This window comes from Hippocampus zosterae, chromosome 7 (genome assembly GCF_025434085.1).
Source record: "Hippocampus zosterae strain Florida chromosome 7, ASM2543408v3, whole genome shotgun sequence".
Lineage (NCBI taxonomy): Eukaryota > Metazoa > Chordata > Actinopteri > Syngnathiformes > Syngnathidae > Hippocampus > Hippocampus zosterae.
This window is the reverse complement of record NC_067457.1, coordinates 1,718,397-1,733,006: the sequence shown is the minus strand read 5'-3', so window position 1 is coordinate 1,733,006 and position 14,610 is coordinate 1,718,397. Positions and strand designations below refer to the sequence as shown.

Genomic DNA, 14,610 nt, shown 5'->3' with positions numbered 1-14,610 from the left:
TGGGCATGAAAAAATAGCGGCCATTTGGGGAGACGCATTCATGGACAAGCTGCCGAACCCCCCCGATTGTTCTCTTCCTTTGCATCTGTTGCTCACTTTCACCTCGACAGGAAAACGACAGTGCTGTACATCCGAAACGCGGCTCAAGGGCTAAAAATAGACCAAGAGAAGATTAGGGCGTTTGCTTTATTATGACCATCATCAGCATACAGTATTCAGAATTCAACACGTGACATAATGTACGAGAAAACACAAACATTCTCACTGAAGAAATCATAGGACCGTCGTGGTCACCTGAAAGTCATGCCTGATTTATTTATATTTTTTGTAAACGAGATCCTAAATAATAAAAGTTGTTGGCCAAGTCCCGCATTTCAGAGACGACTTGCTAAGCTGTTCAAGCTCTCGAGGGGAGCTAAAACATGATTGGCCTTTAAAATATCATTCAGGAATCCTATGATGACAACACGAATTATTTGAATATTTATTGAAAATTATGAACGGAATGGACAAAAGTGACCAAAGAAAGGTGTGCCAAACTTGTGGGATTCATGTTTCATGATGCGCGCACATCTCCCAAATGTTGTGATTGGAAAGAACCTGCAAAAATTATGTGGATTTGTCTTTTAAAAGTGCCTTTAATGTAACTTGCCTTGTCTATATTGCCTAACGCTAATGATGCCACTGCTCATTTTATATTACATATTTAAATACGTGCCTGAGGATGAGACTTTATTTGATTTTAAAGGGAAATTTAATTCTTCTTTCCCCCCGAATGGATTCTAGTGGGGTCGATTTCAAAGAAAAAAAAACAGTCAACCCAGTTAAAGCCATTTTAAGCTTTAGTCCTCCCCTGAAACGAAAAACTTTATACAAACCAACATCACTAGTCACAATCAACACACAACGTTCATATGCCCATTCCTAAAAAACAATTTGGCATTTTGGACCGTTGTTCCCATGACAACACACATACATAAACACAAGCTCGCACACTTTGATGTACTAAAATGCTTATGTGGTAACATGTTTTTTCCAATCAAGGTATACCTAATATATTTGCAAGTCGGGTTTTAAAGAGGAGACAGAAGGGGACAGGCGTTTGTGTGTGTTGGGGGGGGGGGGGGTGCTCACGGTTGCGAGGACTAAACGGGTCTGATGTTACGAGAGAAAAAGAAGGGAGAGAATGCGGCGGTTCAGTCATGGATGACGATGGGGCCTCGCATCCTCAAGCTGGGGTGTGGGTGCGGGGGCCCCAAGACCAGGCCTTGCGGCAGAGGCGCCTGCGAGGCCCTCCGCAGGGTGATCTGTTCGCAAGGCTGCCGACACGCATGCCGGAGCTGCGATCGTGACAGCAGCCGTCTCGCCCTCCTACAGGGGGCGCAGCACGCACACGCGTCAATCAACACGAACTGGTAATGACATAAGGTCACTTTTGCAACGTTTTTTCTAGTCACGGCGCTACTCAGGAGCCTACTTTTGCATTAGTAGGCTACGAATGACTCATCGGGTGATATTAGCCTATTTGAAATCGGATGATTTAAATTTTTTTTTGGAATGATTTTAGCCATTCTTTTTAAACACATGAATACATTACAACACGAGACAAAGATAACGACATTCAAATAACCCTCTCCAAAAAAGGCCAATTTTTGAAAATGTTGCTCTCTGCTGTAAAGTCAAACAAATGCAAAGACGGGCAAAGTATTCTAAAACAGAAACAGCCAAATATGGGCTTCAGCGTCAAAAAAATGGTATCGTCGCGCCCGATTATTAAGTAACCCAATACAGTTCCTGCATGGTTTCCAAATATGGTTCTCCACCTGGGGTTGGCAACTCAAATCACCAATTACAGTTCCACATAGGTGACCAATAACAGCTGCGCATAAATGACCACTTCACTCACAAAAAAATGACTCCATATCAGTAACCACTTACGTGAGCAAAAATGCTTCGACTTAAGTGACCAAATTTGTCAATAATGTGGCCACTTAGGTGACCACATAAGTGGAACTAAATTTGGTATTCGAAGAGCAGTCACAAGTCACCACATAGCGTTCCAATAAGGTTAGCAACTACGGTTCCACATGCGCTACGCCAATGACCAAGAAAACCTAAAGAGTCACACTCGGGTTCAGAAGAGCATTAATTCCGCCTCTTTTTTGTCTTTTTTTTTTTTTTAATCCACCTCTTTGTCCCCCTCACCCGTGCTCTCTCTCTTTCACTCTCACTCCCATCTCTCTCGGCTGTGCCTCACGGTGTTGTTCACCACACTGAGAGAGAATAAGAGAGAGGGAGAAAGAGATGGAGGAGAAAACCAAGACGGCGGTGTCGTTAGCGAGAGCTGGCCTTTTCTCCCATCACAACCATTAACAAGTACTACTTCTCTCATAAGCAGCATTATATACCTGCGTGTGTGTACTCTATTGTCCCTGCACACACATAAATACACACACACATGAACAAAGTGCTCTGAATCTACACGAGCCCAGCAAGAGCCGCTAATGTGCTAATAACATTTCCACTCAGGACCCCGCTACGCTTGGCTCCTCGCCGGCCCATCTGCGCCAGTTAGTGGCGCTAATTTTAGCGGCAGCGGTGGCACTCTGAGAGGCAGCCGTGAGGGCCTGGCGCCGTGACTCAATTAGACACCATTTAAATGGAAGGACATCTTCACCCTGCGCATAGTTGTAATGAAGGGGAGCCTATTTGCATACAACAGGAACATCACTTGCAGAAAGCGTGTTGTGTTGGCGGGGGAGACCATTTTCAGTAACCTGAGAGGATCCATGTTTGACAGTTTATAAGTGGAACCATATTTGCTAACACAATCGGAACCCTATTTGGTAACCTAAGAGGGCGCATATATTTGGTAAGAATCCAATTTGGTAACAAAACGGAACATTTGGCAACCCAAACTGCGCCATATTTACCAACTGAACCATAATTGGTACCTAAACGGAACCACATTTGGCATCGTGCCGGAAAAGGTAATTTACCCGAAGTACCTTAAAAAGATGCTTTTTGGTACAAGGGGATTTAAGTGCCTAGCTCAAAGGCATCTCAGCCATCATGATCCAAGGGAATCGAACCTACGGCCTTCCGGTCGCAGGACAGCCAGACTCACAGCACGATAGTGAGCAAGCGGAGACATTAGGTTTGGATGAAGACATTGAGGGATTTCTCGTTCCAATGCTCTGTAATTGCTTGCCTTCGTCATGTCTTCTTCCCTTGAGCAGGAGGCCATGACTGCTGCTGCTTTTTATGAGAACATTTTTTTTACCTACACCCCCCTCAGCAAGGTCTTGTCATTTCAATCCAGTTCAATTCAAATGAGGTTTCGCATGAATATCTGGCATGGGATTTTAACGCGGTAGCTTTTATGCGAGACGAAAGTGAGAGGGCGTAGGGCGTAGACGGCGCAAGGGACGGGGCAGGGGGTGTCAACTTTAGCTTACCTGGTCTCCCGAGTGACGAGGAAGAAGCTGTCGTCCGGGGCGTCGATCCAGTTGGGGCGCCGCTTTCGGATCATAACGCCTCCGCGAGTGCTTCCGCCGCTGCTGCTGCGCCCGTTGTGCTGTCGAAAACATCAAGTATTACGGTGTCGGAATTCGGAACCACATTGGGCAGCCTAAGCCACACCAGTAACTTGAGCGCAACCACATTTACAGTCCAGAGGAGTCATTCAAATGTATTTGGTAACCTTTGTGGCAACATTACCCAACCGGATGCATATCCGGTCACATCAGCAGACCCATATTGGGTAACCTAAGCAAAATCGTATTTGGTAACAAATTCGGTAACTTCTGTCACCGCTGTGTATGCTTGTTCACTCACCAGTAAGGCGCCACCTGTGGTTCCGGGGTTCTCTGCAACACAAAAAAATGACAGTGAGAGACTTGGATGACGCACTTGCGTCATTTTCACACGGATCTAAAACTCCCTACCCGAGCGCCTGTCCTGCTCGGCTCCTCTGCTGTGGTGGTGAAAACTGCGCTTTCCCAGCATGCCGTGGGGTCCGTGCGGCAGGGAGGACAGCAGTCGGCGCGGCGGAGGTGTCTGCAGACCGGCCGTACGGTGCGAACGCGGCGCCTGGGATGCCGGACGGGACTCTGCAACCACCGGCAGAGTGGTGTCAACCGTTTGTCGCCATGGCAATGGGGCAAAAAAATACACATCAGAGCAGCCTGGACTTACCTAGAAACTGCACCACGCTCGTCAGCGTGCTGCGCTGCGCCGCTCGAATTTTGGGGAGCCGGGTTCCGTGACCTTCAGACACCCTTGAGACATCTACACACACACACACCAAATACATATCAGTAGAAGCTTCAAAGTCGAAACAAAATGGATGATGTCACTTACACTCGACACAGACATGAGGGCGTGGTGATGGCGCAACGATCCATGCGGCGGAGTGGGTGAGTGGGGGGGTTGTGTCTTCAGTCGATGGACAAGTAACACACACGTGATACACGAAAGCACACAAGGACTCGTCGGAGATGCTTTCAATGCGGAACTTTATTTGGACGTCCGTGACACCGTGGACGACGACGAGGTAGATGTGGATGGATGGGTGATGAGAGTCCATTGATTGATTGACGGCAATGGCGTTATGATGTCACGGCCCGAGCGGGACGGAGGGAACGTTCCGCTCCAGTGGCAAGAATAGCTTTGCTCTATAGAAAAAGGAAACATCTGATGGTGTGAAGTTCTTCCTCGTGACTCTGTAATGATTGAAACTCAAGAGTGATGAGGACAGGCAGTCTTTTTATTGGAAATGAGAGTGGGGTGGGGTGGGGGGGGGAGCAGGAACGGGAGAATACAAAAAACAACCCCAAAAATGAGCACAACAATAAAAACAGGAAGAGACAGACGGAGGGGTGCTGATGGGGTGAGAATGTGCGTGTGTCCACGTTAGGAGGAATTGAAGGCGCTCTTACACTCTGCCTTTATGGCGCCGCAGTTAATGGGGACAAAGGGGCGGCGAGCGGCGCGGCGCAGCCTGATGACGTCGCGGCACATGTGGCGCGCCAGCTTGGTGAGGCGGGTGGCCTGCAGCAGGAAGGCCTGCTTGGTCTTCATGGACGACTTGGGGCTGCCGCTGTTGCGCATGGGAATGTGGTTGGACTGGCGCGGGGCGTGACTCCGCGATCGTGGCTCCTGGGCATGAAGGGAAAGCAGCAATGGCAAAACCTTTTAGACAAGATAATAACATTGCTATGGGCAAAAAAAGGAAAGGCAACCGACGTGTAACCGTATGTCGTAACCTAAACAAAACTAGATTTGGTCACCCAAATTATATTTGCTAACCTAAATAGATTCAGATTTCATGTAGGACACAGGAAACAGGACCCGTTAACCTAAAAGGAAATGGTAACTTTATGGTCATGAAACCATGTCACAACACCAACTAGGAACCATATTTGGGAACCTCAGCGGAATCGTATTTGGCAACCAAAGTTGCAGAAGCCCATTGGAAGTCACGTTTTCTCTAGATAAATAATCCTTCCACCTCAATGGACTTGTCGTAGTGTTCCAAGTGCTTTCCCCTCGCACACCCTTTAAAAAATGCGCTGCGCTGAATGTATGAACATTGAACATGTGAGAGCTTTGCAGCGCACTGAATAATTCATGTTGACGCCTGCCACAATAAATCACATCGTGTCGCTTCAACATCCGCAAACACGTCCTGGAGAGCGCACGCTGACAAAAGTGACGAGCCGCGGCGGCTGCTGGGGACTCACGTTGGCAGCCGGGCTCGGGGACGTCCTCTCCTCGGGCGCCTCGGCTCGGCTGGGCATCTTCAGGCCGCCGTACTTCTTCCAGTACATCCAGCAGGACACGCACAGGCGGCACTGCATGTTGGGGGGCCCCCATGAGTACCACTGGGCAGACTGCATGGCTGCAAGAACACACGCCAGCGCGTTAGGGCGCGATTAGCGCAGCCTCAAGACGTTCATTGATCCCCGGCAACGTCCCTGAAGGACGCCATCTACTCGCGAGCGCCTGATTGGTCTCAACTGAACGACGACCGCAAGCTGAAGGATCGCCGGTGTACTAAGGACAAAATCGATACGCGAGTAGATTTTCATTCTCGCTTCATTTTCTGGTGCACTTGGTGTGGACAAATGTGATGCAAGTCCGCTAATTACATAATTCTACTGAGGGATTGGACTAGAACTCGCATCGAATGAGGGCATCTGGACAAGTGCATGCTCCCAAATTTGTGAGAACGGTTTTGCCTGTCTATGTAATGATTGACATGTAATCTGACTAATGAAAACAAAGTGTTGCAACTCGCCGATGACTTGTCGCACATTATGATTGGCACTGTCCTAAGACTTGAGTTCACAAAGCGTATTTCAGATCTTCATTCAGGGCGGTGTCGTTTGGCTTCCGTTGAACACAAACTTACTGTAGCAGCTCTCGCAGGCTCGACCCCCGCCAGCCGCGTGGAAGGTTCCGGGCCCTGCCCCGTTCACGGTTGCCATCTTGCCGTTGGTCAGCGAGATCTGGTTGGGGTTGGGCTTATTACTGTCAGAAAAAGAGCGGTGGGGGGAGGGGGGCGAGCAGGGGAGGATTTAGACTTGGGCCGTGCATTCAATCAAAAGCATTCAATTATGCATGAATATTTCCATCTGGCGGCGACAACGGGGAACACTTAATGATTCCGTCGTCGTTGCGAGGAAGGGGGGGACTTACTATGTGGGAATATAAACTTGCTTCAGCTTGCTCTCGGCCTCGGCCGCCTTCAGCCTCTTCTGCAATCGCGCACACAAACGTACATCGGATACTGAGTAAAAGCGCTAACAATGATAAAGCGACAGCGCGTGCGGTCACAATTAATGTTTTGGGATATCAGAGGTTGATGTATGTTTTTCATTACAGCAGAACCAAAGGGGGGGGGGAAAATTGTCTCATTTGCAAGTTAAGCCCACCGCGAAGCTTGACGGTATTTGCTAACTTAAGCGAAACCCTATTTCAAGTTAAACAGTTAGCAAACCAGAACCATAGTTCGTAACATGCAAAGGACAGTATTGTTGAACGCAAACCAAACTCCATTCGGGGAACTGACGCAAAACCATGTCTGACTTAAATGCAATTCTTTTAGGGAACCGAAGAGGACCATATTTGGTAACGTGCGCAGAACCGTACAATCTAAGCAGATACAGTAAGCTCAACAGTCCCACATTTGGTAGGCTAACCAGAACCATATTTGGTGATCCAAAAAGAACCATTTTCGGTAGCCTCTGCGGAACGATACATGCTCACCGAAGCGGAAATAGTTATCGAAACAAGCCCATTTTGAGGCATAGTAAGAAGAACTGTATTGGCTCAACAAAAAGCCTCTTTGGTAAGCTAAGGTGAAAGATTAACCTAAGGAAAATCAGAGCTGGAAATCAAAGTGAAAGCATATTTGGTAACCTGTCATGTATGATCATCCCAAAAAAATAATGAAAAGAAAAAAAACAAACACGTGACCACGTCTCACCTGTTGTACGTATCTGTCTGTGGTCTTCCACATGTAGTAGTACTCTATGATGCTGGTCAGAGATTTCCAGGGAAGCTTGAGATGAGACAAAAGGAACAAGTGGGGGAGAGAGCGGGAGCATATTAACAATATTAATTTCTCATCTTCTTGCCATCTGGGCGTCCCTTCATGTATATTCATTCAGCGGCGTCGTGACCACGGAGAGCTGAGAGGGCTTTTGGACCAGCAAAGTAGGGGGGCAAAAAAATACATCAAAAAATGTCGGACACGTATTCATGAACACCTGGTGCCGACACGCCACGGTGTAAACACGAAAAATGGTGTCGATGGCGTACGGGCACGACAACTGAATCAAGCAGCCACCGTGTTGAAGGCTTCGATGTTTGATGAAAAACTGCCTGCGCGCATCCTCCTCGCTCCCCGAGCCAGAGCTTTCCAGTAACGAGTCGCCACAGCAGAAGATTTGCGGCTGGGCGCGCAGAGCCACTTACGAAATCTTGTCGGATGTCGTTGAAGTCCTTGCCGTATTTCTCCAGCGCCTCCTCGAACATGGCCGCTTCCGAGGCGCTCCACTCCTCCATCTCGTCCCGGCAGAGCACGGGGCCGCCCGCGGGCACCAGCACGCTCAACGCGCTCGACAGGTCGTAGTTGTGCGCGTGCAACGTGTCCATGGCGTGGAACTGCGTAAAAGGTAACACCAACCTTTTAGAAACGGTGAGTCCGCGGCGATGTCTTCGGTCTGTGTTTAGTAACCATATTTGTGATGTCGCGCAACCACATTTGGTTACTAACGTTGAGACCGTTTGGTAACCTACCAAACCCGAAGCAGAACCATATTTTGTAACTACCGTGTAACCACGTTCACTAACCCAAGTGGAGGACATAACCGAAACGGGAGCATAGCACGCAGCCCCGGTGGGGGGCGTCCTGCGGGACCCACCAGCGTGATGTCACGTGACGCCGCCGCCGCGCTCATATGTAAGCTCGGCTGTCGGACCGAACTGCTGCAGTCGAGCGCCCGGGCAAAGGTGCCAACCGCCCTGCGAGCAGCACAGACAAAACCATTTGATATTACGGTACAAACGCACAGAAATGCAATTTTTGTTTGGAAAGACGCTAGCGCCCAGGTCACGTCTTACCGCGCCACCACAAGAAACTGGTCGATCTGTTTGTTGGTGAGCGGACACTCGGGATCCCAGAGTTTCTCCTCCAGTTTGGCCTGGTCTCTGTCGTCAGCTTGACCCGCTGGACGAACGCACAAAACACATTTTCCCGTTTCAAACCACGACTGAATATCGTTTGCCGCTTTTCCTTTCAAAACGAGCCAAACATGTGCTCGGAAGTGGAATAAAACAAGCACTGCGCTGACCCTCCGGGAGCATTTCTGGCACGTCGGCCTGGAATCGTGGCCCCACTCGGATCTCGCCTTTGTCAGCCAGCAGGGTCTTCTGCGTGGGGTCGTACACGAGCGAGTAGAAGAAGGTATCCTGGCGGGAGGTGGACGACCCGTAAAGACACGCATTTAGCACGACGCTAACATCCCGATCGGAACAAGAAGGTTCTACTACAGAATTCCAAAGTCGACACACCTCCTTGTCGAGGTACGAAAGAACCGCTTCAGTTTCATTCAACAAGGCCACGCTGCACTTGCCCCTAAAAGGAGACACACGATGCGGTTCAAGTCCGCTACGTTAGCGGCCGGGGGTTCGTTGAGGCTTCGCGACTCGCCGCACGCATGCGCGTACCTGATGTGCGTGGCGGGTAAGCTCTCGTACTGCCGCGAGAGGAAGAGTTCTCTGTGTCGAAGCTGGTGCTTCTGTTTGTCTGTGAGCTCCGTCTCGGCGGGGCTCTCCTTCTCCTCCTCAAGCTCTTCTGCGCCGGAACAAACACAAGAGGGTGAATGGAGACGCACAACAAAAGACTTTCGAGGAAACAAGATGGGACTCATTTTCCAAATAACAGCTTTGCAATTTTCTCCGAGGAAAATCTGCTGTTGCCGGGGCAACTCTCAATCATCTACTGGAGTCGCCGATGATCTTGGTGGACCCTCTCGCTCGAAAGGCTCTCGTCAAAACAATACATTTCGCGTTGACTGTAGAAGCAGGTGTTTTCCCATCTTCTGAAGAAATACGGTCTCAAAAGCAGGCATTTTGCCACCATTTTCCACACAACTCTTCTGTATAAATGGCGCCCAGACTGAATGGTGGGCGATGAAGCTAACCTGGCAATTTTCCGCCTTCGGTGGGCGCGTCTGAAATTCATTTTAAACGGACAGAAAAATGTGGCAATAATCCGCTTATGTTCCCGTGTTGCAGAAAACAATCCCGATACTAAATGGCGGAAGACAAAGTCGACCAGGCGGTTTCCCCGTCTTTTGTGGCGGTATCCAAAGTCTGTTTTAAACTCAATGGCATTTTTTTTTTGCCTGCTTTTCGTGGAAGTATCAAAAGCTCCTTTTATCCTGCTTCTAGAGCTACGTTATTTTTTTTATGCCACGTTTTTTTTTCTTCCACCCATCGGGCAGGAAGATGCCCATAAAGTCAACCGACAAGTTTCCGTCTTTGGTCATAGTATCTATCAAAAGTCCCATTTATACTCCCTGTAAAGCCAGCATTATTCAGCCGTTTTTCAGGTTGTTAGTTTAGATAAAAGGCACCGCCACGCAAGGGCCGACCAGCCATTATGAAAAATGACTGTAAAAGCTGACATTTCTCAACTTGTATAAAAATGCCGCAGACAGGAAATGGAGAAACCCAAAGTCATCCTTTGAGGTGTGGTCCAAACAACAACTGATGCAGGGTGTCACTTTTGTGTAAGGAAATGCCACAATGTCGGGACAGGGCTGTCAAGTTTAACACTTCTCCCACCCTGTTGCGTTTTGTCCAAAACGTAATTTCTATATCAAGCCAGATGTTGGAGTCTTCGAACTATGCGATGTCACGTCGCTGAGTGGACGTTGAAGGCAGTGGCGGTGATAACCCATTGGTGGTTACTGGCTAAAAGCTAAAGGCACCACGTCGCAGTATTTCACAGTCTCCTTCTTTCATCAGAGACCTATGTGGAATAATGACGCTTTGCCCAGTTGTCAAAAACCCCGGAGCGAAGTGAGTGGCTTCACTGGGAGAAGCAGCAGGGTGGAATCTGGTGGTTTTAAAAATCCATTAGCAACGTAGCCCGCGACGGCACAAAATGGGGGGAAAAAAAGCCCTTTTGTGTGCGTCGCGTCACTCCCTCTTTCTGTGTGTACAAAATGTTGCTTTCGCTGACTTGCCTCATGGACTGTCAATACATGAAATTAAAAAAAAAAAAGGGGGAGAGATACTTGTATGTTTTGAATGGGTGAGAGCCGCCATTGTGACAGGGTTAATGGATGTCATGTAGTTACTCCCTTTTATATGAATCATTCGAGATGGGAGAGAGTCATGTTGAGTCACAACCTTGCTCGTGCGCAGCTGTCGTCAAAACAGAAACACGGGAGGAGACGCGATGCTTTTTAAAAGCAGCAACAAAATGACAGCGCTTCCAAAAGACTCATTTTTGGCATACTGTAGTTTTGTGCAGAAATGTCATTTTTCTCTTCCTATCGGGGCATCTTAAACACTGAAAATTTGCAGCATTGAGAGGTTGTATTTGCCAAAATCAACGCAAAACACCTTCACAATTCAAGTTACATTTTCACAACTGAGGCTTTGGACTGAGCAGAACTGCACTGCATCATACCGAGAACCGATTCGAATTCCAAGTTGGCACTCTAAAGCCAGCAATTTGTTTCATCACCAGATTGCGCATCTAATTTAGTGGCTAGTCAGGTCATCAAAAAGTCAACCGCTAATTCGAGAGAGGGAGGCGGGGAGGCGTGTCACTGTGGTTCCACTTACTTGCATGTTTGTCTGCCAGCTGAATGAGGCTGTGCGAGATGTCCCGCCTCCTGTAGAAGCACACCACCTTGGCCTCCACATTCCCGCTGGCCGTCTGAAGAGGAGACACACGAGGGACAGGGTGAAGGGGGGGGGGGGGTAAGAAGTGAGGAACTACCCCCTCCCTTAACCCCTCAATGCAGCCATCATCTGACAAGCTTCTTAATTTCCCCGGAGAACGGCTCGTCTTTGTGTCCACGTCAGAGCGGTGATGACAAGCGGACCGGGAGCGCTAACGGAGGCCATTTCACTACGACTGACTGACTGATTGATTGTCTGGCTGTGATGAGGCCAACGGCATGAAAGAAACGTGCTCTATTCACGAAACAAAATGGATGACGGCTTTGGAAAGTTTCTGTAAACTGTCGCCGCGTAACTGACGTGTGCCATATAACTTTTGGGGCGCTTATCAGTTTGCACAGACGCCCGAATTGCAAGATAATATCTACATCGGTGTCAACATGGGCAAAAGTAAACAATAATACATTAATCATTGAAATGTCACATCTCCTTGAGTTAAAAATATTTCATTAAAATTGCAGGACGTAATGAATGGCATGATCAAGCACCGGCACACAGTATCGACGACTACTATTGTGTTATCGGTGCATCTACAAGGTTGTTGTCATGCAAACACACACACAAAAAAAAAGACCACTGAAAAACTGACAGCATCAGAAACCAAATTTGTGGTTTCTGATACTGGCAACACTGCTCGAGTCGTCCGCTTCCAACTAAAATTACATCACGCTCATCATCACATCCATTAAGATCAATCGAAGTCTGTTTTTTTTTTTACCCAGCCTCAACAACACTCAGTATTTGATGCACGGATGCCACAGCGCTGCACGGTCATTACATCACCACCTCGGTCTTTGACAGTTCTGTCCTGGGCGCTCGTAATCCTGCATCGGACCCGTTTAGCTTGTAAAATGTAAATGCAGGGTGTCGATGAGAAGGAATCCTAAACATTCCCCCTCGGGCATAGATGGAGACAAATGGAAAAAAATGGGTGGTAATGGTAAATGGTAAATACCTTGTTGAGTTCCTCTATTCGTCGGATCAGGTAAGGGTTACTGGAGGAGTTCTCGAAAAAGACGTAATCTGCAATGGGAGGACAACCCAAAAACTGCATGAGACATGGAGGACAATATGTATGTTTGTAAACCATTCTGCAATCCACCTACGGTTTGGCCCTAATCCATACAAAAGACACAGACTCATAATGTCACCCGCAAAAGTTGACATCAAAGGGTTTCATGAGTCCTAGTGCTATTCATTTTTTGTAATACCTCTCACTCACATTACTAGGGCACCAATGGTCAGGTTTATTTGCAAAACAGTGGGCCAAAAGGGGCACTCGTGGTAGAAAAAAAATCCTAGTTAGATCCTCACACAAATGTTCACAGGACGTAGTAGACATCTGTCTACTTGTGTCCCCTATTCATTCTCGTGTGTCGAATTGTCATATGTGTGAAGACACGAGAATCTATTACTATGGACCTGAGATAGGATATCAACATTATGGTTTATTCGTAAGGTTTCGTTGCAAATTAGTTGAGGAAAAGCCACACAACTAGGTGATGGAAAACATGACCTTGATAGCCATCTTAAGGTCCATGTGCAAACATTTTGTCCGCGTTAGGAGGACAGCTTAGGTATATTAGCAAAATGCTACTGCAGAAAAAACTGCAGTGTTTGCCAACTGCGTGTGAGGACCTCAACAAAATACAACAAAATGCTTCATTTGTTACACTGCTGTAGTATTGAGCATATGTCAACTAGTGCACTCTAAGTAGTATCTCACTTAATTCACCCCAAATCTTAATTTGAACACAAAATATAAAACTCATTTAACCTGATGTCTCTGGTTCAAGGGTGACGTGACCAAGTAGTCTTCCCCCGTCACTTGTAATTTGTAGTTGTCCTTCAAGTATGCAGAAATGTCATATTTAAATAGTGAGACATTCTTTCTAGTAGTGTGCTTGACTGTCTTCCAAGTGATGGCACTAGTTTTTTGGCTACGGAATAACTGCTGAAATGGCAACGTTTGTGCGTGAGGAAAGATGTTCATCAAGGCCTTGACGCCATGAAACGAGACAATCGCTTGATGATGAATTCCGGTGGGCATGCTAACGATTAGCCGACGAGGCTACGGCAATTTGGCCGATCGTACCGGCGGTGGGGAGTCGGGCGCGGGTGAGGGTGGCCACACGGCCAGACGGTGGAGCGGACCACGACGTCGGTGTCCCACGTAGCTAACTCTGGAACGGTGCCCCTCCAAAACGGAGCGGCGTCCTTTGAGGCGCTAACGTTAGCTAAATAAGGACGGCACTAAATGGCTGCGTGCCAATGGAGGCAAATACAAAGGCAGCCTTCTCTCTCACACACGTACCGCTCATTTCTCCGAAATCACATTAAGCGCCTATTTAAGGGGTTATGGAGTAAACGCAATCGCGTTGACACGTTTCAAATAACCAAACGACCAACGTACAGTGTGCCCCCCTCTAAAAAAAATGTTTACATTTTATGCTAAGCTAGCTGGCGGCTAGCGGTGGCCAACGCGAGGCCTGACCCATTTTGGAGCCCAAATATTTAGAATTCTCTTCCAGCCCGCATCACGTCTAGTCCGGGGTGGGCAAAAGCTCACAATCAGCCGTCGGACACGAGCGTAGCCGGTTATCGGAGCACGGGGGGCTTCGGTCGACCCCCCAAAACCCAAATAAAAAATAAAAATTAAGCACGGACAATAACACACGTCTACACTTTTGATACAAGAAACGATCCACATTGACGTACATACCTCCAACCCGGTACATGTTGGCCGCCATTTCTGCCCTCACGGAGTGTGAGCGTGAAACATTCACTAAGAAAACATAAGAATAAATTAATAAAAACTATACATTTAGAAAAAAGAGAGTCCGGATGTGTGCACTCGATCAGGGGGGGGGAGATTAGTTTGCGTGTGTGTTTTTTTGTTTTGTTTTGTTTTGTCAATGGACCCCCCCACCTGGTGTTCGCACAGTAGCCCTCACAATACAGTCCCAACCCGAAAAAAAAATACACTGATGACGTCGAAGTCGGCGCGCACGCGCACTCACACACGTACGCGCAGAAGCACAGCACATAACATTAGAAATTGGAACAATTATTTGAGATAAACCCCAGAATTGGGTAGTTTTTTCATAAAGTACCGTACCG

At 47.9% G+C, this 14,610-nt stretch overlaps 1 protein-coding gene across 4 annotated transcripts; it reads right to left on the bottom strand.

The window, feature by feature from the left end:
- Positions 1-167: 167 nt before the first annotated feature.
- Positions 168-14,480, bottom strand: mta3 (metastasis associated 1 family, member 3). 4 transcript variants are annotated; one of them, XM_052069561.1, is made up of 20 exons: positions 14,213-14,480; positions 12,446-12,513; positions 11,371-11,464; positions 9,238-9,364; positions 9,082-9,145; positions 8,862-8,979; positions 8,632-8,737; positions 8,433-8,532; positions 7,984-8,172; positions 7,493-7,567; positions 6,703-6,761; positions 6,416-6,534; positions 5,745-5,902; positions 4,941-5,160; positions 4,198-4,290; positions 3,948-4,112; positions 3,838-3,869; positions 3,459-3,577; positions 2,206-2,273; positions 1,223-1,371 (listed from the first exon to the last, which is right to left on the bottom strand). In XM_052069561.1, the coding sequence occupies exons 1-19, from the start codon at positions 14,238-14,240 to the stop codon at positions 2,228-2,230; spliced, it is 1,980 nt and encodes a 659-aa protein (XP_051925521.1). In that variant the 5' UTR covers positions 14,241-14,480; the 3' UTR covers positions 1,223-1,371; positions 2,206-2,227. The 4 variants fall into 4 exon arrangements, with proteins under 4 accessions (XP_051925520.1, XP_051925522.1, XP_051925521.1 ...); XM_052069560.1 differs by lacking the exon at positions 2,206-2,273 and having other exon boundaries at positions 168-1,371; XM_052069562.1 differs by lacking the exons at positions 2,206-2,273; positions 14,213-14,480 and adding an exon at positions 13,586-13,649 and having other exon boundaries at positions 168-1,371.
- Positions 14,481-14,610: the final 130 nt, after the last annotated feature.

Bases quoted from the DNA above. Each gene is read 5' to 3' on its own strand.
- mta3 (XM_052069560.1), bottom strand. From the start codon at position 14,240: ATGGCGGCCAACATGTACCGGGTTGGAG. The intron at 5,903-6,415 runs GTAAGTTTGTGT...GTGTTCTTGCAG, and splicing joins AGCCTGCGAGAGCTGCTACA to CCATGCAGTCTGCCCAGTGG. The intron at 3,578-3,837 runs GTGAGTGAACAA...TGTTTTCGACAG, and splicing joins CCACAGGTGGCGCCTTACTG to CACAACGGGCGCAGCAGCAG.